Source organism: Amblyomma mixtum, chromosome 4, assembly GCF_055824585.1.
Source record: "Amblyomma mixtum isolate Tamu chromosome 4, ASM5582458v1, whole genome shotgun sequence".
Taxonomy (NCBI): domain Eukaryota; kingdom Metazoa; phylum Arthropoda; class Arachnida; order Ixodida; family Ixodidae; genus Amblyomma; species Amblyomma mixtum.
The window spans coordinates 111,283,345-111,305,130 of record NC_143015.1 but is presented as its reverse complement, the minus strand read 5'-3'; the positions used below and the strand labels follow the sequence as shown (position 1 = coordinate 111,305,130).

Below are 21,786 nucleotides of genomic sequence, written 5' to 3'. Positions count from 1 at the left end.
AATTACTTCTTTGTTTAATCACTTTGAGCACTTTCCGTCTGCTATAGTTCACCACGCCACGTGACGCAACTATTTTACATAGCACAAATTAATAATGCAGATATATGAACTGAACCACCTAATACACCAGGAAGAGGTGATCTTGCACTCGGAGCAGTTAGCACAGCTGAAATGAAGCCCTAGTGATAGCCAACCGATTCAAACAGATCAAACATCATGCTGTTACCATAAAGTGTCATGCTGCAGCCTAATGTATCATGTTTGGGGCTGGCTAGAAGTGGTCACACTAGTTTCCAGCAGTTACTAAGGCCTACTATTGCTGTGATTTGTATTGGGCGAAGACATTTCAAAAGCACTCACTGCGTAAAACTTGGCATAGTCAATACACTACAATTTTAACAGCAACCTTTTGGCGTCTGACCCTTTGGTGTTTATGCCCGGCTGAGTAACACGCTAAACTCTGTGAAAGCTGACTGTGCTGCTGTCTGTCTTTTGCTAGTGCACAACACCTAAGAGAAGTGCAAGACGTACAGAATTTGTGGCAACTTGGACTACCACAACGATCGCAACAGGCACATGCTCAGGTGTCTGGCGCTGGTCACGTGATGACAAGCGACCAGACAGTGACAGTCTGCACCCTGAGCCCGCCGGAGAGGGCTCCATACAACAGCCTGTGCTGTAAAATTTGTGCTTGCAGTGATGTCCCAAGGAGTTTCGTGTGAAATGTGCCGTGTGAGGCAGACCAAGATGAAGCCCCTCATCCAAGGCCCCGTTCCGACATCCCCCAGCTGACTCCCCTCATCCAACACTCCTCTTACAACGCCCCTATTCTGACGCCCCTCTCAGAATGCACCTATTCTGACGCCCTTCAACTGACTACCCTCATCCAACACTTCTCTTACAATGCACTTATTCCGACGACCGTCATCTGCCATCCCTCTTACAGCACTTATTCCGACGCCCCTCATCTGACTCCAGTCATCCAACACTTCTCTTACAACGCACTTTTTCTGATGACCCTCATCTGACACCCCTCTTACTGCACTTATTCCAAAGCCCCTTACCTGACTCCCCTCATCCAACACTTCTCTTACAACGCACTTATTCCAACGACCCTCATCTGACACCCATCTTACAGCACTTATTCCGACGTCCCTCATCCAACACTTCTCTTACAACGCACTTATTCCGACAACCCTCATTTGACACCCCTCTTACAGCACTTATTCTGACGCCCCTCACCTGACTCCCCTCATCCAACACTTCTCTTACAATGAACTTATTCCGATGACTCTCATCTGACACCCCTCTTACAGCACTTATTCCGACACCCCTCACCTGACTCCCCTCATCCAACACTTCTCTTACAACGCACTTATTTCGACGACCCTCACCCGACACCTCTCTTACAGCACTTATTTCGACTCCCCTCATCCGACCCCCCTCTTACAACGCACCTATTCCGACGTCCCTCATCTGACATCCTCATCCTACACCCTTCTTACACTGCCCCTTTTCCAGGACCTTCCTCCCAATGCCCCTCAACCAACAGTTTACACCTGCCACCTAACGCTCTTTTCCCACACAGTCTGGTGCTTTTCATACTGTAACAGCCAGTAACAGTAACAGCCTCACAACAGAGCATCAGTGTGAAAGAAAAAAAAAAAACATCAACTTCGGGATTTTGCACTAGCCAGCCACAATGTCGACCAGGATACATCAGGCTATGCCCATGACACCATGCACATTACACTCCGGAGCATTTCAAAAATGCGAATTGCAGGGTGAAGTCCTTGCCTAACAAGACTTGCCCTGCATCCAAATCTAGAGCTGCAACAGAGTCAGGCATGCATCTCATGTGAAACAATATGTGCAGGCAGGATTACGCCACAAGATGCATAGTACTCTTAAACAGCATACAAAAAAAATAAAAGAAAAAGTTGGTTGCAAGCATTCAGAGCTGGCAGTACCAAAACCCAATGATCCCAACTCACAGCCAAAGTTTAGAATGTAAGCATGGATTGCGCTCCAATATGCAATGCCTGCTGCGAGAATCAAGAAATCTTGACAACCAACAGAACAGCCTTATCATTTTGCACCCTGTTAGTAAAAGCATATTTTCGCGATTCAATTCGTTATTCGCTTTACACACCCTTACTAGGCGGAACATCAAGAGAAAAGTGGGACATTTCTCAGCTTGAACCTCCATTAACCATATACAGGTGCTGCAGAGAACTAGCAGAAAGCAAACCCCACCACAGGTAATCAAAAGACCAGGATGCCACCACTAAATGTTCAATAAAATTAGTTTGAGGGGTTAATGTACACAAGAGTTAATTTTCAGCTAGCAAGCTACACACAACCTCAAAGCCAAGCATCACCTCTTTCCGTACTTCACCTCTTCAATATTGCACTGCAATAGTACATCGCTGCTTCTCAGCAGCTTTGCATACAACCTTTCCACAAAAACTGTACTGCACTGTGCAGGCTGGCAAAGTTGCTCGTTTTGAGGCAGAGTTGGCAGCATGCAGCAGAAAGTAGCACGAACTTTTGACATTTATATAAGTACATTTGTTCCTGAAAGTTTAAAAAACACTTCTGTACCGCAGTGCGCACTCTGCAACATCTGTCTCCTTTCTGGTGTGCAGCCAACAAAAGATCAAATCTATTTCCTGCAGATGACTACTGCATGTTGCTAGAGTCCACCTGTCCTGGTAGAGTGATACCAACTCTAGCTGTTACAAGGCTGCTCAGTTGTAGTGAGGAAAGCTCATCACCATCATCAACTCCTAGGCCTGCCTTGCCCTCCTTTGAACTCACAAAGAGCAACTGATGCCTGCGACACATGAACTGTTGAGTCTACAGTGCATCAATCTCCCAAAGAAAATGGCCTCTCTATAAGGGAATCTAGAAATCGCACAAGAGGCGAGAAGCATCCTGGTGGGGGGGTAAAAAAGAGAGCAAAGCGAAAAGACAGCAACCTGAAAGCAGCAATGCCTTGACACGTAAATGGATAGAAAATCGCGGGGACAATTTCAGTGCAGCTTACCGTTGGGGGCGGCGTGTACCTGGCTTGCAAAAAGGCCTGTTCCTCACGGCTTGCGGTACGTCCATTCCTATGCGGAAAAGGGAAGGGGGAGTGCCAGAAGAGGCGAAGAAAAGAGCAGGGAAAAAGAGGCCTTCGAAAGGCCGCCAAATGCACCAAAAGAACACACGGGGCACTGCACACGCCTCATCGCTGAACCACTGGACAATTTCACACGGTCAATTTCTAGAGAGACAGAGAGCGAAAAAATTGTGCGGACTGCGCTGGAACGCTGACTGGCATTTGACCTGCCACGGAGGCATCGCACCTTTCGTCAATTTCTAGCGTTTCCCTCGTAAAAACGGTTAAACTTGAGAAAACCCCTGGAGGTGGAACAAGAACGTATTACTAAACGAACAAGCTCTCTTCCCACCAAAAAACTTTAACCTTTTAAAAAGCTACATCACTTTTCATCTTGAGACATCATAAACTGAACTCAAAACATGTCAATTCTGATCGCAACAGTCGCCAACCGTATACCCATTTAAACAAACCTGAAAAAATTTAACAACTAAGGCAGAACAGGCAATAAGTAGGGCCCTTACAATGACCTAGGCTCTGTCCTAAAATAGCCGCAATATGCGGGATATTAAAACCCTGGGTTGACTAGGCTGCTAGCTGGCAATTCAACCTGGTTCATTTCAGTGGTTCTTTATGTGCTATACCTCTCAATATTTATCAACAAATTTACAATAATATTAACCCAGAAATCACCCAATTTCCGATGAAATCACAAGCTGTCTCTCGTTAATTAATATTTACAACTCTACATCTTACCTTTCAATCTTACAGCATGCATTTCGCAATGCACAAATATCAGACAGAACTGAACACAAGACACAACGAAAAACATTGAAAGCGAGTTAGTGGTTAGGCAACAACAAAGCTACAAAGCTGGTTGAGCTCTCCGGCCCCAGAAACCGGCAATGGTGAGTAAAAAAGTTACTAGGGTCAGTCATGTTGGCCACAAATTTCAGATTTAACAACGGGAATGGAATTGCCTGTAGTGAGCACATTCATCGTAAGAGCATGCAGTGTTTCTAGTGGAAGGAGGGAAGCTACTGCGACAAGTAAAATCTATGCTCGGGTGCAACTTGTGCGAATTTTCCCGAGCCAGCACCCGAGAGCAAAAACTTTCTTGATAACAGTGACATAAAATGCAGTGTTTAGTAACATAGCAAAAGCTAAGACACCACATGCACAGCAAATGCCTATGCTTGCCAACACTACGCAGCCATATTTAGCTTCTGGTGGACACTGAAAGCAAGTACAGGGGGAAGCAATATTAAAGGGAACGCGTGAGCACCTCTGGCTGTTCTAGAAATTGAAGGCACATCTCGCCACGCTCGAAGTGTTTTCCATTTTCAGAGGCCCCATTACTGACTATAAGCGCTCTTTAATGAGCACGGCTTGCTCACTAATTTTCCAAGGTGGACAACATGCAAGCAAGCATGACAGGTCACGCCACCGCTGTTAAAAACAGTCACAGGTACACGATCAGCCTGCATCAGCATGCGCTGACATGGTGGTCCCTTTTGAATTTCTTCTACCTGTACATACTTTCAGCTTCACTGGTGCGGTTGTCCAATTCACACAGTAGCCATAATCACTACCTTGTCACCCCACAGAGATAGTGTGGGCAATGCTTAAGCTAATGATGCAGCAATCAAACAAAACAGGCGTGTCGATCTGCATCTCCCATAACGCCAAAAGTCATATCTGCAATACAGCATGATACAGTCCCATGAAAGTAACCAGGACACAGTAAGCAAGTCGGCTTTGCTTATGCCTGTGTGGTAAGCTTGATGCGAGTTGAAAGTTGTTAGCTGTGCAAGAGGTCAGGCGGCAAGGCCGCCCAGACCAAGTGCCAGAAAAGCTGTTAAAATGAAAGAACACACAGCAAAACCTTGAAAGCGTATTCACAATCGCTTGTGGTCACAGAAAGTGATATAGATGAGCAGCATAAATGCCCTTTATACATCGCATAGGCGATGGTTTCACTTCTTGCATCTTAACAGTGTGGTTAACTTCTTTTGCTTTATAATTTCCTTGGCCTTCCTTCCCAAGTGCTATGCACATATACACGACAGAGTCATTTACAATACAACTGTTAGGTCTGTTCAAATGAACAGAATTTGCTGAATTTTTGTATGCGTAAAGTAAATGAAAATAAACACATTGAATAAACACATTGTAGTTGCCTCCTGTCATCAAGTGAATGATGCAATTTTACAACAAAACGACACTATGAACTATGAGCCATGCCACAGAGGAGGACTCCGCATTAATTTTCAACTACCTGGGCTTGTTTAACATGCAGTGCTTTTTGCAGCGCTTTATGCAAGTGCAGCATGTTTTCCATCGTTTCTGCAAACATATTATTTGCTTGCTCTCACGACTGCACTGCACCACATTCTTTTCGTCCTGCACAGCCTTCCTGCTTGCTGTTCAATAAACAAATAATAATAAACAGCATTCGGCCTCCTTCTAAACTCAAATGCCGCATCCAGGCCTGAACCCGCCAATCTTGATCTCAACAGCCAAATGCCCTAGCCCCTGAGCCACCCAAGCGATCGACTCGGACATGACTCGGACAATGGCGTCGCCCTCGTGTGTCCACAAGCGATTTGTTCAGTGCCGCAGTTAGCGTGAGCGAGTCAGACCACTTCCTGCACGAGGAGCAAATCACCGGGGTGCGCTCCCGAGACAGAGACAGGCAGACAGGCAGGCAGGCAGGCAGGCGGGCAGGCAGGAACGGGGGAGGTCACCAAGCGTGCCAAGAAGAGGTCGTCACATGACGCACACACAGAGAGTGAGTGGGGGGGTGTGTCGGGTGTTGGGGGGAAGAGAGAGAGAGATAGAGGGCACGGGAAGGTGGGTCGCGTACGTGTCGCGGCTGCGTCGAGGCGCACCCACCGCGGAGGGGGGCAGGAAAGGGTCCTCCTCGTCCACGGTATCTCGCGGCCGCCTGCGCATCAGCCGTCCCCGCACCGGGGCAGTGCGCACTGGGGCACCCAGACAAACACATACAGACGCGCGCACGCGCGCTACATGCAGCCACCCTGCTCCCCATACCCAATGCTTTTAAACTGAATGCAAGATAACCACCAATTCATCACCAAAAATGTGGCCTTAAGGTTCTTTGGGGCTCCATTTTGCAAACTAAAGAAAAAAAAAATAGAAAGTGAGAATGTAATTCTTTTTTTTTCACTTTTTTAAGACCGTTAGCTCTTACTCATCACGTTTGGAGATTCCGTGGGGTCTGCTACCACCCTGAGATCACAGCGCCATCTGTGGCAGCAACCAGAAAACAGCACATCTCGCATTGAGATTTGTAGCGCCATCTACAATAGCACTGTAGAAACAATCACCTGCCGCGTGCCAATGATGACGTCACGGTCCAATATGGTAGCAAGAGAAATGCTTGTGTGTTTATCATACGGGGAAAAAAACATACAAATTTGTATTTCAATTGGTGTACCTCCTTCTAATCTCATTCATATCAAATCTAGTAAACCAAACAGCTACAGCTCGTTACTTCAACATCTTCCAGACGGTGGCGACCTTTTTTTTCATTGCAGGACTAACGGCAATTTCGCAACTGCAATGCCGAGGCATTATGCGCTACTGCTCATCTACAGAGAGCAAGCGTTCGCACATGCTCTTTGTGAGAAGTTCCAGAGATTGAGGTACGGGCATTCCAAGGCATTTATGCTCCTCCAATGGAGAATTTGGCGAAGAGATGCAGCCAAGCAGCTGGTTTAGCAAAGCCAGTGAAACACGACACCATTCTGCATGACCATGTTGGTAGTGCTTTCTGCTTAGAACCACCTCTCTCATCTACTTCTCAGTGGATTACCAAGAATCTAAAACCCTTTTACAATTTTTTCCCTTCAGGCATCCCACAGTACTGTACAGGGCCATGAAGCCTCAGGCATGTGACTGACTCAAAGTAACTGCTGCCTGTGTAGAACACCCGCAACTGAAGGCACGCAAACTGGTGCCAGGGTTTAAGCTGGAAAAACAGCATACCATACTGTTGACCGCATCAAAGTTCAGCCAGACTCTCCTCAAAGGGATGCACAGTTTTGGGGGGATTTCCCTAGCCAGTGACGAAACAGGCTCATTAAAAGAAAAAAAAATGGGTGGCATGGTGTCACAATGGCAAGAAACACGTTCAAACTATGCAAATATAAAATCGAGCAAGGCCAAAACACCAAGAATGACATTTAAGAAAAAAAAAAGGCGGAGTAAAAGAAGAAAAAATGAAAACCTGAAAAAGAAACCATGAAAAAAAGAAAGGAAGTGAAACTGTACACACAGGATTCCTCCATTTCCAGGTTTGATCGTTTTTGAAATGCAGGGAGGTAAAAAAATGGGTGCAACTTTGCCAAGTTGAAAAATGGGTAAAAACCGGGTCATTTACACAGCCTTCCGCACTTACAGTTCTTATTGGGCAATTTTCAGCAACGCAAAAAAAATTTCTTACGATTGCTGGTTTTCTTAGGGATCAGGAATGCTTCCTTTGTAATTCGTAACTTTCAGAAATTTAAGGTCGCAATTCCTTTCAGAAAGGCCAAAAATTGTCTCTTTTTAGCTTAATTTCTAAAAAGTACAGCAGTCAGAAGAAGTCCCCACAGGGCACTTCCCCGATTTACTTCAGCTGAAAACCCACTTGAAAAGAAGGCCACCCTGCATTTTTCTCCGACATTAGTCCCAATCCACTTCCCTTTTGCCTACGCATTCTTGCTCCGTTCGGATGGGCTTTCAGTTTGCACTTTTGTACACTCTGTGTCAATCCGCTATAACCAGCATTTCGAGAAGCAAGCACCGCTCGAAACAAGAATCGAGTAAATGGAGGACAGAACCAAAAACCCCGCATGCAAACACTGGCAGCGCAATTCGGGTGGCGTGTCACGCGTGGTTGTCTTTTCCCACGCACGGCTGCCCGCCTGTTCATCACTTTCTCCCTCGGCAGCTGCAATGCCTCGCCACCTACAAGCTGCAGCCCAACGCCGCTGTCGAGCGCTCACCTCTGCCGAATGTGGATCCAAGTGTGAGAGGCCACCCAGATAAGCACCGTGAACAGCAGTCCGCCTCCGAGGGCAGAAGCCAGCATGAAGGCTGTGCCCTCCCTGCGCACAGGTAAATGAAACAGGGCAGAGGTTACAGAATCCAAAGCTCAGGGGATGCATTTTGCAGTGACTAGAAGAATAACTAGAAGAATAAGAATGGGATGGAGTGCATATGGCAGGTTCTCTCAGATCATGAATGTCACTTTACCAATAACCCTCATGAGAAAAGTATACAACAGCTGCATCTTACCGGTACCAACCTATGGGGCAGAAACGTGGAGGCTAACACAGAGGGTTCAGCTTAAGTTAAGGACAACGCAGCAAGCTATGGAAAGAAAAATGATAGGTGTAACGTTAAAGAGATCGGAAGAGGGCGGAGTGGGTGAGGAAACGAATGTGGGTTAATGACATCCTAGTCGAAATCAAGAGGAAGGAATGGGCTTGGGCAGGGCATGTAATGCGAAGGCAAGATAGCCGCTGGTTCTTAAGGGTAACGGAGTGGATTCCAAGAGAAGGCAAGTGTAGCAGGGGGCGCAGAAAATTAGGTGGGTGGATGCGATTAAGAAGTATGCGGGGATACGGTGGCCGGATACTGGCAAAGGACAGGGTTAATGGGAGAGGCATGGGAGAGGCCTTTGCCCTGCAGTGGGCGTAGTCAGGATGATGTTGACAATGATGATGTTCTCACAATTCACTCTTTCGCTTCCTTGGTAATGGTCAGCTTCCTATTCGACACCACAGCCAACGAATCACATTGCTTGTTTACCTGTCAGTCATAACATCACAAGCTGCAACTGCCAATGGAAGAAGGGCAAAGGATTCAACAGAGGAAAGAATCATTAAAGAATACAGCAGATGTGTGCGAAGGTGAACGAGTTGAGGCGGCTTCACCTGAGACTTCTCGCAGCAGGTTCACAGCACATTATGTGCACTTACTGTGCAGTGAACTATGGTTAAGGCAGCAGCTGCACGCGTATTACGCTCTGTAAAACAAAGCCACACAAATCTGCCTGCTATGAGCTCTATGCCCTTATTCTATGCCACGATGTTCAGCTCACACCACGAGCATTGGCATTGCACCTAATAATGAAAAAGGGAAAGCACACTCAGACTCACAAACGTTAACAATAAATATAGAATTGGTGAAAAAAATGCCATGCATGTTTTCTTTTGTCTCCTCAGGAGCAGTGTCGCAAAATCACGAGCATGCAAACTGGAGAATTTCTCCAGTTCTAGCTCATACAACCCATAACTCTCACCTCAAGCTGACAACAGTTACAGCAAAAAAGAGTGATTTCAGGTAACAGAGCAATGCCGACTGTTAGCAGTAAGCTTTTCTGTTTTCCTAGCTGCTGCTACACAGTGTCCAGACCTGCAGAAGTAAACAAATCGTACAAGGCCAAACCAGCTTCCATTTTTCACAGCACAGCTTAACAACTCCATGATACATCCCGACAATTACACACGCAGGCATTTCTGACAGTGCAGCTGTTGGCCGATTCCATGCAGGCAAGCAGACTCTCGTTAGTTTGAATTTCACTTCATTCAAACATCCAGTGTATCCAAACTGGTGTTCCGGCCTGGTCAACATCAACTGTATTAAAAAGGCTGCCTTTGATACGAATTCTGCACAACTGAAAGTAGTTTTTCCTTTCCTCTGAGTTCAAATTACCGAGAGTCAACTGCACTGCTTCAGAAGACAGGCCTGCACATTCATTTTTTGTCTTTCTCCCTTCGGCACGGCACGGAGCGTAAAGAGGGTGTTGGGCAGCAAAGCCCTGCTCACAGGAGGCCAGTGCAGGTGGCGTCCATGGCGCGACGGTATTCGCGGTTGAGCGGGCGGCAGTCCAGCAGCAGGCCCAGCATCCCCAGGGCGTTCTGGCTGCCAGTGAGCTCCTGGCCCAGCTGGCTCAGCAGGGAGTGCACCTGGGAGGAGGAGGAAAGGGGCTCGCAAGTGAGCAACGCTGCTCCTCTTACTACAGACACAAAATGCGAGCATGACCGGGCTGGGATATGCACTCTTTACACAGCCGAACCACAGCAAATGCATAGATTCAGATTCACTTCTGGTCAGCTAAGCTTGCATTCGGATTCACTTCAGATTTCATACATATATGCTCAAAACAGATTCGGGATCACTCGGATTTAATCATCCAGACATTGCCATTCGATCCAAAAACTCACACTGGAACCAAATAGCTCAGGAACTTTCAAAGAGAATGCACGAAGCCTGTGAGTCAGGAAGACGATTCATACAGCAGGTAGACATAAATGATAACTAACAAAATATGGCATGACAAAAGGGTATCGATTCACTTGAGATTTAGTACATATGCTCGAAACGGATTCAGGATCACTTGGATTTAAACATCCAGACATTGCCATTCGATCCAAAAACCCACTAGGACCAAATAGCTCAGGAACTTTCAAAAACAATGCATGAAGCCTGTGAGTCAAGAAGATGGTTCCATACTGCAGGTAGACATAAATGATAACTAACAAAATATGGCATGAAAAAAGGGTATGACCTCAGGCGACGCAGTCAGGGATGCTTTGTGCATTAGAGTTAGATTTTTCCTAGGTCTCTGACCACTTGAAAGTAGAAGGTGCCACGGTTTTGTTTATGCTCACTTGCACAGTACTGAATTTAAAAACAAGACATGATTCTCGTTGTTCGCACTCACGAGTGTTTCTGAAGCCGCTCTGTAATATCGTCAATTCAAGTTTATCAAGGTTATGGCCTCTTTCGCGGAGGTATTTTGAAAGCGGGACGTTGGGGAGTGTAAACATTATGTATGTACACGCATGCACGCACACACACACGTTTTACCAGGACATAATATTGCACACATGTGAACAACAGTCTTTAGTCTTTAACGTAGCACCCAGGTGACACTATGTGCTAGGCGTCTGTAGCTGAAGGATGCAGCATAAACACTGTATAACAACCACACTGCAAGCTTTTGCAGAATCCTAAGATCCTTATCTCTAACTTGCAGTCTTCGGTGAAAACCCAAAGCAATTGTTCCAAGCTTCAGTCACAATTTAATCGCACAGAGCAGTGAAACAAGAGATTAAGTGAAGCAGGTGCCATGTGCTGGTGCAGACCCACCTCTTTGCGGGGAAAGTAACGGTCTGCCACTTGAGTGACTGGTGCCAGGAGAGTCTGCACGCCGTCGACAGCTGCTCGCGCCTCTCTGAGTGGCTGCAAACAAGATATATGACGCAAACACTGAACGTAAACTCCCCGGATACTCAAATTCTGAGAACGAAACAGTTGTTGTTAATTAAACTGGCGTTACCACCTCTGTCTCTCCCAAACACAAAGCAGCAATAAAGTATTTCAGTTTCAAGAAGCTAGCACTAAATGCAGACCTAAAAGATGGCCTGTGCTAATTTGCCGCTGAGCAGTATTTCAGCCTCCACAAGTAGATAAAAGCCCCAACAATGCAAAACATGTCCATGCGCAAGCACAATGCAAAATACCATTATGGGGAGCATTTTTTTCTCAGCGATTCACAGGCAGAGACACTGGCAGTGAAGGCAACAAACATACCAGCAATACTTTTACCCCAGCCATAGTGTACCAGACCCATGGTCAACTAACTAGTAGTTAGCTGTTTCACGCTTCTCATTTCAGCTGATACAGTAGCAAGGAAAGTAAGCCACGGCTGGAATCCTTACCTCTACAAATGGACTAGAAGAGTCGTCTCTGCAGTGAAGATAGTAGTTGAGCACAACTGGAACATGACAAAGGCAGATGAGAAAGAGTTAAAAAATCACTTAATGCACATGACACATACAAGCACAGAAAACATGCAGTAGACCAAGTGTTTCAATGGTAAATTTTGTTCAACATGCAATCTGAACCACAGCTTTCAGATCTGATGGTACACTAATGCCTGCTTTGTAGATCCTAAGCAAACTTTCACAAAACTCTCACATGATGCTCCAAGTACAGAACTCTGAGTGCCCTACTGGTACTTGAAATCTCATTCAATACCGTATAAACACGTGCAAGGGCAGCACTTCTTTTCCAGATTCGGGGGCCAATTTTCAGGGTGCGGCCCATACACGCGATGTGCGAAAAAAAAATTTTTTAAAGTAAAAACACGCCAATCAGGGAATGAGCGGCATTTATTATACGTCCAATCATCACTCGCGGAGTATTTCGACTCTGAGCTGGTGCTGTGCTCTGGTGCACGCTCATCCCAGAAAGCTGCGCAGCACGTCCGCTGTCAACGCGTAGCCGTTGTTCCGCACTTCCATCACATGGCAGGGCAGCTCTTCTTCCCATTCTGGAAACTCGCACGGCTTGCCTCGGAAAGCGCGCTTTCTGCAGTTTGTTTCTCAATGCACCCTTTTGGTTGCACGATCATCGGACGCGCTTCTCGGCCACGTCGAATTCCCTGTCCGCCGCACGCTTGCCGTGTTCGAGAGCTAACTCCCAGCCGTGTAGCTGATAAGGTGCTTGCCAATCGTGCTAAATCTAAATTACTCGGCGGCAGTACGCGAAAGCCACAACCGCCACAACTACGACACACACGCTTACATGCCATAAAGGCTGGAGCTGGCGATACTGATGCCGATGTAGATAGCGAAAAGTCGTGGCGGGGGGGGGGGAATGACGATGTTGATGACTGCGGCCTTGGACGCCATCCATGGACGGTTTTGGAAGCTCTTGTGCGTGTGCTTGCCCTCCGCGATCAAGCCCTCGGCGATCGAGCGCACCGTTGTTCGCAGCCGGAGCCGATCGCGGAGGCCACGGCGCATGCATTTAGAAGGCTATTCCCACCTGGGTCATGGAAAGTTCGGGTGCAGCCGTTACACGGATTTATTTTGTTTTAAATATTTCCTTCGGGAAAGCGGGGTGCGGCCCATACACGCATTTATACGGTATTTCAAGGGTAACAACAGCTCTGAATTTTTGTTCATAAACAGGACAACCGAGCCCCTTTCTACACAAAAGAAAACATTAACAGACATGAGCCCCGTACGTTTTGCACAATGAGAGAAAGAAAATCTGGATCAATGGTTACCATATTTACTCGCATAATGAACCCGTCACCCACTTTTGTCATTGAGAATTTACTTTTTTTCTTGTGTTATCTATTCTTAGCACGTTCCTCCCGTTTCACGCTGTCCCTAGCGCAGACCTTGGCAGCATGCCAAGGTACTGCGCGCCACCACCCAGCGATTTGGCCAGCTCGAGATCGGCAGCGAATATGCTTGACCCCTTTCAAGCGGCCCAACTAACGCTTGAACATTCGTATCGCGACTCGTAACCGCACTTCAATCTCGTGTAAACAATTTGCACCTGTCCTTCAGGGCCGGTGCTTGGCATGTTCTCTTTAACTTGCCACGACTGCCCGGCATTGTTGACTATCACAAATCGTCGGATCACACTAAAATACGGCAAACACCTTTCAAAGTTGAGGGGTTGGGCTTCTTGAGTGACTCGAGTGTGCGGGTCGAGTGCCTGTGGGTTGTCTGCGAGTGAAATGGTGGTGGCCACACTGCTTGTCCACCCCCGAAAAGAAGCTCTTCCGACAACAGCTGTCAGTCGCCCTCTCTTCCATCTTCCTGTTTCTTTCAGCCTCATGTGCCCATTGGTCACTCCCAGTGATGTTTGAAGCGTTTTTTTGGCAAGAGGTCACAAGCGGAAAAGGTACAGAGAGACTGCCACTGACTCAAGTAGCAAAAATGTGAGTAGTGTTTGACTCCCGGTGCCCAGGCCGTTGCCAGGGGAACAAGAATGCGAGTGGTTTCATGCACGCACCTAGTGAGTATGCCAGAGTCCAGGTCTGAACGGAGCCCTGTCACCCGCCTGTGAAGCGCTGACGCTCCAGATTCAGGAGGGCCTGATTTATCTGGCTCTCCTGTCACTGCCGGACATTGCCAGTGGCAATGCGCCATCGAAGTACAACCTATGTCATCTGAGTGAGCTCCACACAATCCCCGTCCTCCCTACTATTGCGTCGCGTACGATTTAACCCTTTGGTTGGTCGCGCGGTATGCAATCGCCCTTAGCTGTGCCGTCACGTGTGTGTAGTCTCTTCTTTGAGCGCACACCTCCACAGACACGCTTCCAAGTGCTGTGGCAGGGCTATGGGTTGTACTGAGGTCTGGGGATTAGTGCAGCATTTTGTAATGCAGCTTACTGTATTATAAACACTTCTGTTCTCAAATAACTGCGCCTTCCTTCCTTCGGAGCGAGAGCACGGCAAACGGTGGCTGTGCCTTCAGCTTGCTGTTTCCCGAACCCGCTTGATGTGTGCAGAGTGCCACTTACCACCCGTCACTGGTAACCGCCACAAAGCGAACGATGCTAAACACTGGCAACACAAACATGGCTGATCGCGTGCTTTTGCTGCTGATGGGTAGATGGACGAACGAACGGGCGGGCATATGACATGAAATTTCAACTCTCGCAAAAAATATCTGCAGAAACTCCCCCCCTGCATAATGAAGCCTCCAAATTGATGTCAAGTGTTCTGGAAAAAAAAAAAAGTAGGTTCACTATGCGAGGAAATACGGTATTTATTACTTCAAACGCCCTTGAATCTAGAGAGCTGTATAAAAGAAGCAAACCCATAGAAGAATGAAATTGGCCTTTCTCACCCAGTGGCTCGTTGCATGAGCAAAAGCGGTGTTTTGCATGAGATTTCATTCCTCCCAAAGTTAGCCAAGCATTGCGTCACCATTTAAACTCAACGGAGTGTTGAGCAGTACTCACCAGTGTCCACCATTCCACTGGACTGCTTCTGAAGGAATGGCTCAGGATCCAGGCAGAAGTCGGAGCCAGCCTACACAAGTAAATATATAGCAAACAATCAATGACTCCATTACAATGATTAGCATGGCAAAACGTGCGAGCAGAACGAAAAACACAGCCATGACAGCTGTTTACTGAGGCACCTGCTTTAATCCAAAGGTGCTTACAGCTTAACCAGCCAGATAAATTCTTCATCACATAACATGTTGAGATTGCATTAAAGCCTGAAGCCTGCTCGGCCTGCTTCTCTTCCTCCATCATTGCTGCTTGCCACATGCACTGAGACTGCAGCCACTGTTGCTCCCTCTTCAGCAACATAATTCAGTGTTCACCCTTTGTGCTTGCGGGGATTTTCCACTACGGCGTTGATCCTGGCTTCATTCCAACCTGATACACCGCACTGTTTAGACGTGTCTGCACATCACCAAACGCAGCTGCTCACTGCCGCTGAGCCAGTCACGAATTTTATGACTAGCTACGCCATGTTTTTCCAGCACACCTGCCAACCCAGCTATGTCACGTGGTCTCGTGACGTCACCCACCCCGTCGACCAATTAGCGCTCGACCATGTCATGTGACCTTGTAGCGTCCTCACTGTCTCGACCAATCAGCAAATCTTATGATTAACTATGCAGTGTTTTTTCCATGATGAGGCGTCTAATGCTATAGCATTAGTAAGTGCTTTGTTGGTAATCAACTTCAGATAATTCTATCCTCACAATAACAAATTGCAAGAAAAAATTGCAAAATGTGGGGTCTAACGTTCTGAAGCAGACTACCTGCATTTCTTCAAAGAGCACTGACATTGAACCAACCATAACAAATTGAATTGACAACAAGAAACTGAATTATCCAAATTCAATACGGTAGGTCAACTTAAAAGTTTGCATTTTCATGCACACTTAGGCTAGCTAGGTTAGGCTTAGGTTAGGCTTAGGGACCGGAAACAAGGCATGCAAGACTTCTCAGCCACCTTTTGAAAGCCAGTGGAGTCGCCAGAGGCTAAAAATATTCGAGAATCCCTCCCTGACCTACACACTGTGTCAGCAGGGGTGCCACTCACCACGCAGATGCCGAGATAGAGGGAGACCAGCACCCAGCACAGCACCACGGAGAGCAGACCCAGGACCGAGAACCTGCATCAATTTGGGAAGGAGAGGGAGAGGACCAAGCCTATCATCTCTGCTCTGCACAAAGGAAATTCAACAACGTGAGAACAGAAGGAGGCTGTAAAAGCATGACGCACTCAGCCAATCACTTGAGGAAATTACAAGAATCGATACCATATGTAAGTCAGCGCGAACTTTGGAACGCAGAGACGTAGGGAGACACATTGAAATATGTCTCAAACGTGTCCCAAACATGTCCCAAACACATCCCCGCATCCCAAAGTTCACACTGACCCACATATGGAATCATACCAACTGGCCCAGAAGAATGCCATTTTACAAGAATGGAAATGAAACTATACGGATAAATTTTCTGCGGATGTGCAATCAGCATTAAGTCAAGCACAGAAAGTGGTAGCTCACCACAACACATGCACTCTCTTTCAATTTCTGCACGTTGGCCATGAATGTGACTTGTGTTTTGCCAAGGTGGGACATTCCTAGCACACCATTAGCAAGAGGCAACCCATCGCTGCTGCCTGACAAACTTCAGTAATAAATCATCTTCATGCCTCATTCTATCCTATCTGTTTGCGCTCTAAATAATGCTGGTGATAAAGTATGATATAACAGGGAATGTGCAGTTAGCACTGGAAATCTAATGGTTCCCCTTCTCCTTCAATGAGCTTCAAGCAGCACCAAGAGACGCACTCCAAAATCCTCGGCAGATACAGAAGCGATATCATCTCAAAAACGCAAACTTTCAGCTCATTGTTATTCAAACTATTCCAGAGTTTCCTGACATGCAGGAACGTACAGACCGCATAACGGCTTATGTCCTCACAAGCAAAAAGAGCGGGAGACGCAACGCGTTTGAGGACTCACAGAATGAGCAGGCAGCGTGAGTGTCGGATGACGCCCCACAGCAGCAGCAGGCAGACCAGTATGAGCACACACAGCAGGCCAATGGTCGCTGGCCACCTGGGGAAAAAGAGCACCACCAGGACTGAACAAAAAAACAAATAAAAGCGAGGATGACAGCAACGGACAAGCCTTACGCAGCGGCCACACCTGGCTCAGAGAATGCACAAAAACTCCGACTCAATGTACCATACATCACAAGTAACCGCACCTACTTTTTAAGCGCTTTGTTTGTTTTCTTGCTCACTCATTTACTTCACCATTAAATCCATAAAATTACACAGTTGCCTAGAGGCAGACCTCTAGCTCTTCATTCCCTTTTGAAGTTGTCACTGTTGTTGACCTAACAACACATGGCTCATACCCATACTGGGGGATTGACCAAGAATCAGAAGACACAGATTGTTATTCACCTGTACATTTATGTGGCCAAGAGAGAAAAAAAAATAAATAATTGAATAAAGGCATGTTAAATGACTCAGGAATGCAACACCTATCTGTTCCCGACAAGAGGGTCATAAGACCAGAAGTTTTTACTGATAGAAGTCGCAATTAAGAAATCTTTAGGAAACATGTATTATTTGTGTTCATTCACAATATGCCATTTAATTCAATGTAAAACGGGTCCTTGTGCCTTACCCTTCAGGAATATTTGTAAACTGCCATTCACGATCTGAGAGAACCTGCCACGAGGGTGGAAAGGAGTGAAAACGAAGGTGAGAAGAAGCCTCACCGGAAGAGCTCGATCAGCTGGAGGGCCCTCGGCAGTGGGCTGAGGGTCAGGTGGCCAATGCGAGAGTGCAGTTCCTGGGCACGCCCAGCCCCAACACTCAGGTTTCCCTTGATCAGCTCCAGCGAACGGTCAAGCAGGTTGCGGGCGGCATTGTCAGACATGGCGCCAGCCAGGGCCTCGGTCAGTCCCTCCAGCTGGTCCTTGGCATTGCGGCCAAGTGCTTGCTCCAGGTACTTCGTCTGTGTCGCATGACACTCATCAATAGCCCATCAATACAAAAAGAATCAGTTTCAAAAGCAACGAACACTCTGAAACAGTCAAGGATGGGTCCATAAGGAGACACGTGCATGTCTAAACTGTCACCTAACCCAACCATAGCAGCAACTAGGCAAGCTTCTGTGGTGAAGGTAATGCAGTGCAAGTGTTACTGCAGTGCAGTTGTTGCTGACCAAGCTAGTAAAGTCAGAGCCCCCCCCCCCCAAACACCTCTAGCCTACAAACAGTGGTAACTGAAATGCATACCACTCTTATTACATGCATGTTTCTCTTGGGTTCAACAGAAAACGTTAGTTTCGAATAATTTTTCACTGCAGAAAAGCCACAGGAAAAAACATTTCCAGTCCCCTAAACATTTGACCAACACAGTTCCCACTTCGAGTTATTGATCAATTCGCTCTCGCCCTACCATAAGCTTGTCGTCCCGGTTAGCTCAATTGGTAGAGCGACTGCTCCGATGAAGCGGTGGTCCCGGGTTCGAACCCCGGACCAGGACGAATTTTTCTTTAACTACGAAGTTTCTGAGAAAGCTGTATAGCTTTCCTTTGTAGCCCTATGGCTGCGCTTGGGTGGATGCCAATGAGTAATTAGTCCCTTACCACAGGAAGCACTAAAGTGATGCTCAGCTTGTCACTAATGGCAGTGCTTTGTGAAGCCCATAAAGTAGTAAGTAGTAGCACTGCGCTCCACCAGAAAAGAAATCAACTCTAACTCTCAAGATATTTAAACTGGCTTCCCGAGCCTGTGTTAACACTACATTACACCCGGACCGTTAGATTTGCTTGTACTGCCGCCCAGTGGTGTGTGCGTTGACGAATGAATGAGAACGAATGAAGAGAACATGAATTCTTGCAATACAGCCATGGACAAAAATATGAGGGCATTAACCACATTGAAATATTATCTGCAGCATGAAAAAGTTAGCCTTTTCTTTCACAGCACTAGGATCAAGCCTGCTCACACACCGTGAACGCTGCATGGAACTTGCATCTGCCACTGACACGACCGCCACATAACAAACCTGTGACAATTAATGCTGCCACAACCACACTGTCCACTTCACAATGCCATTTAATAAATGGAGACTGAACGCCAGCCTAGAAAACACCCTTCCAACCTCAATGATTCAAAATAAATAAACAGATAACGACTGCGATGAAAAGCTCCCAACTTACCTGGTTGCCGAAATTGTTGAGGTTGTCCTCCATGTACTGGGTCGATTTCTGAACGGCCACCACACCGCCATGAGCCTGGTCATTTCCAAACAACCCCAGTGCCAATGCACCGCTGCAACAATAGACGCAGTGGTTTGTGAGAGTCACAGGTCTTTAAGAAAGTGGTACAGGAGTTCCTCAAAGGACCAACAGTTTCTAGTCCTCATAAAAAGCAATGTCTCCATTGGAAAGGAGACGGATTGTTTGCTTTTGACCAACATTACAAATTTCATTTAATCCCTGTTGACAGAAAATAAACGGCAGAGCCACATCTTGAAGCCAGAACTGAATGTTATCACAGCATGCAAGAGTGCTAGGATTAAACTTAAGAAGTATAGACACCAAATTTTTATCTTGTGGTTTCTTTTTAGGAATGATGTGCAAGACATTGGCATACACTACACGGATCACCACGTGGAATTTGCCAGCGCCAGGCAAATAACTCAGAGCTGAGTTTCTCCTCTCATGCTATTTCAGTTTCGGTTTCAACAGCCAAATGACAGACGTGATGTCAACATTAACTTCGTGCTGCGTCAGGCATAAAAAAAAAAAAACTGCGATATCATAGCTGCTTGTTCATTCATTGCCATTCTTGCCCTGGCAGAAGGCTGGCACAAAGGTTGACTGAATTAAAACAATGAAGCAGCTACAACATCGCAGTTTTTTTTTATGCCTCAAACGACCTGAAGTCAACTTTCACAGCACAGTCACCGTTCAGTTGTTGAAACCAAGAACTTAAGAACACGAGAGAAGACATCCATTAATAAATCATTTACGCGGCGTAGGCAAATTTCATACGACAATTTATGTTTACCAAGTCTCGTGCATCACTACAAGGAAACAAACCAAAGTACCTCACACTGAAGCAGCTGCCACATGTGATAGAACTCTAAAAGACTACAGCCGCTTGTTTCTACAGGAGCTGAAAAGTAAAATCAAGAGAGGAAAAAGTGGGCCTGACCAGCAGAGGAGCGCAAAGAGCGCCAGCGTCCACTTGAGCGGGGTGAGGCGCCGTTTCTTCTTGAGGCCCGAGTCGCAGCATCGGCACAGGAAGAAGATGAGAAATGCCAGGAGGGTGAGGATGAGCCAGAAGCCCGGCACCGCAATCAGGATGCCCAGGCTCTGCAAGGGCGCGCAACACCGGAAGAGGAGGCAAGTCTCATCACTTTATACGGCAGCAGCTACTATGCTCGTCGCAAACTATCGACAAAAGGTGTTGCGATCAGTCCCACTTGCCGCAACGGATTGCAAAGATGATGCAATGTAATGTCTCAGTCAAAAGTCTTCAGACTGCACTGACATCGCATGGTATACATGGGCCTTTTGCCTCCATCGAAATGCGACCACCGCGGCCGGGATCAAACCCGCGTCTTTCAAGTCAGCAGACAAGCACCATAACCCCTGAGCCACCGCAGCGGCTAAATGCATATTTTTGGTTTGGTTTGGTTTATGGGGTTTAACGTCCCAAAGCGACTAAGGCTATGAGAGACGCCGTAGTGGAGGGCTCCGGAAATTTCGACCACCTGGGGTTCTTTAACGTGCACTGACATCGCACAGTACACGGGCCTCGAATTTCTCCTCCAAAGAAATTCAACCGCCGCGGCCGGGATCACACCCGCGTCTTTCAGGTCAGCAGCCAAGCACCGTAACCACTGAGGCACCGCAGCGGCTAAATGCATATTTTTGTGCACTATGATATTGTAAGAGCAACAATGCACTGATGCACATACCTTCGCCATTACTGCTGTCATTTTAGCCTTTAATGCAACAAGCTCAAATCACGTGCTTTTCTCTGAAATCACCTTGGAAATCAATTCTTTTGCCTCACGCACAATCCTTGTTTTCAGTTTTGATCAAGAATCTTGTTCCAAATTATCAAAGAAATCCCACTAACATCATGCAAGTATCTTACGCATAGCCAACATTTTAATACTTTACAAGGCAGCAAATAGTTGATCAAGCATAAATAATACTCAACATCACAGATCAAACCTAATTTACACACAACTTCTACCCCAGAGTTCCAATCCACCCAGTTCGACAAACGCTTGCATTCGGACTGCCCAAACGCACCTCCAGGTAGACGTTGCTAGTGGGGTCGAAGGTGGAATTGACGGGGGAGAAACCGATATCGACGTGCGGCACGGCATGGAACGAGTCGGCCACCATCGACACCTGGTAGCCCTCGTGCAATGCCATCGTGCGGGGCGCAGCGTCACCGTCTGCAAAACGCACAGCACAGCGACGACACCGTGACAATAGGCACAGCGCTCGCAACTTTAATGCACAGCTTCTCATACTGCACATACCCCGCAAAATGAAAAATAAACACTTTGAAACGCAACGTTGGCAACGCACTAAACGAGGCCACAGTGTTTAGTGGCATGCAAAGCTACTCAGTAAAACTGTCCTACGGAGAACTTGAATACAGTATAATTTCAACATGATGTGAACCGCAATGATGTGAACCTCACACCACTGAGAAATTTCTGCGTATCAATCAAGTTCCTATAATCAAAAAGCGAACGAAATCCAAACATGGGAAGTGCAATCCCATTTTAGTGAACCCCAAACATGGACACCTGCCAATTCACCAAG

At 46.8% G+C, this 21,786-nt stretch overlaps 1 protein-coding gene and 1 non-coding gene across 16 annotated transcripts in view; one reads left to right on the top strand and one right to left on the bottom strand.

The window, feature by feature from the left end:
* The window catches only part of LOC149347883 (protein tweety-like), a 35,561-nt gene that overhangs the window by 5,943 nt on the left and 7,832 nt on the right, over window positions 1-21,786 (bottom strand). For 3 of the 15 annotated variants that reach the window (XM_089587590.1, XM_089587592.1, XM_089587596.1), the window contains exons 2-14: window positions 21,262-21,410; window positions 20,150-20,310; window positions 19,150-19,261; window positions 17,699-17,937; window positions 16,930-17,025; window positions 15,999-16,071; window positions 14,897-14,966; window positions 11,845-11,900; window positions 11,273-11,365; window positions 9,947-10,086; window positions 8,119-8,220; window positions 6,002-6,090; window positions 3,050-3,116 (exon numbers count right to left, since the gene is read on the bottom strand). In XM_089587590.1, the coding sequence (XP_089443716.1) occupies window positions 3,050-3,116; window positions 6,002-6,090; window positions 8,119-8,220; window positions 9,947-10,086; window positions 11,273-11,365; window positions 11,845-11,900; window positions 14,897-14,966; window positions 15,999-16,071; window positions 16,930-17,025; window positions 17,699-17,937; window positions 19,150-19,261; window positions 20,150-20,310; window positions 21,262-21,387 (1,424 nt within the window). In that variant the 5' untranslated portion in view covers window positions 21,388-21,410. Of the gene's footprint in view, window positions 1-3,049; window positions 3,117-5,972; window positions 6,091-8,118; window positions 8,221-9,946; window positions 10,087-11,272; window positions 11,366-11,844; window positions 11,901-14,896; window positions 14,967-15,998; window positions 16,072-16,929; window positions 17,026-17,698; window positions 17,938-19,149; window positions 19,262-20,149; window positions 20,311-21,261; window positions 21,411-21,786 lie in introns of all 15 variants that reach the window. The other 12 variants (XM_089587591.1, XM_089587594.1, XM_089587595.1 and 9 more) reach the window with 4 other exon arrangements.
* On the top strand, window positions 18,397-18,470 carry TRNAI-GAU (transfer RNA isoleucine (anticodon GAU)). Its single transcript has one exon. It is a non-coding gene; the product is annotated as a tRNA-Ile (tRNA).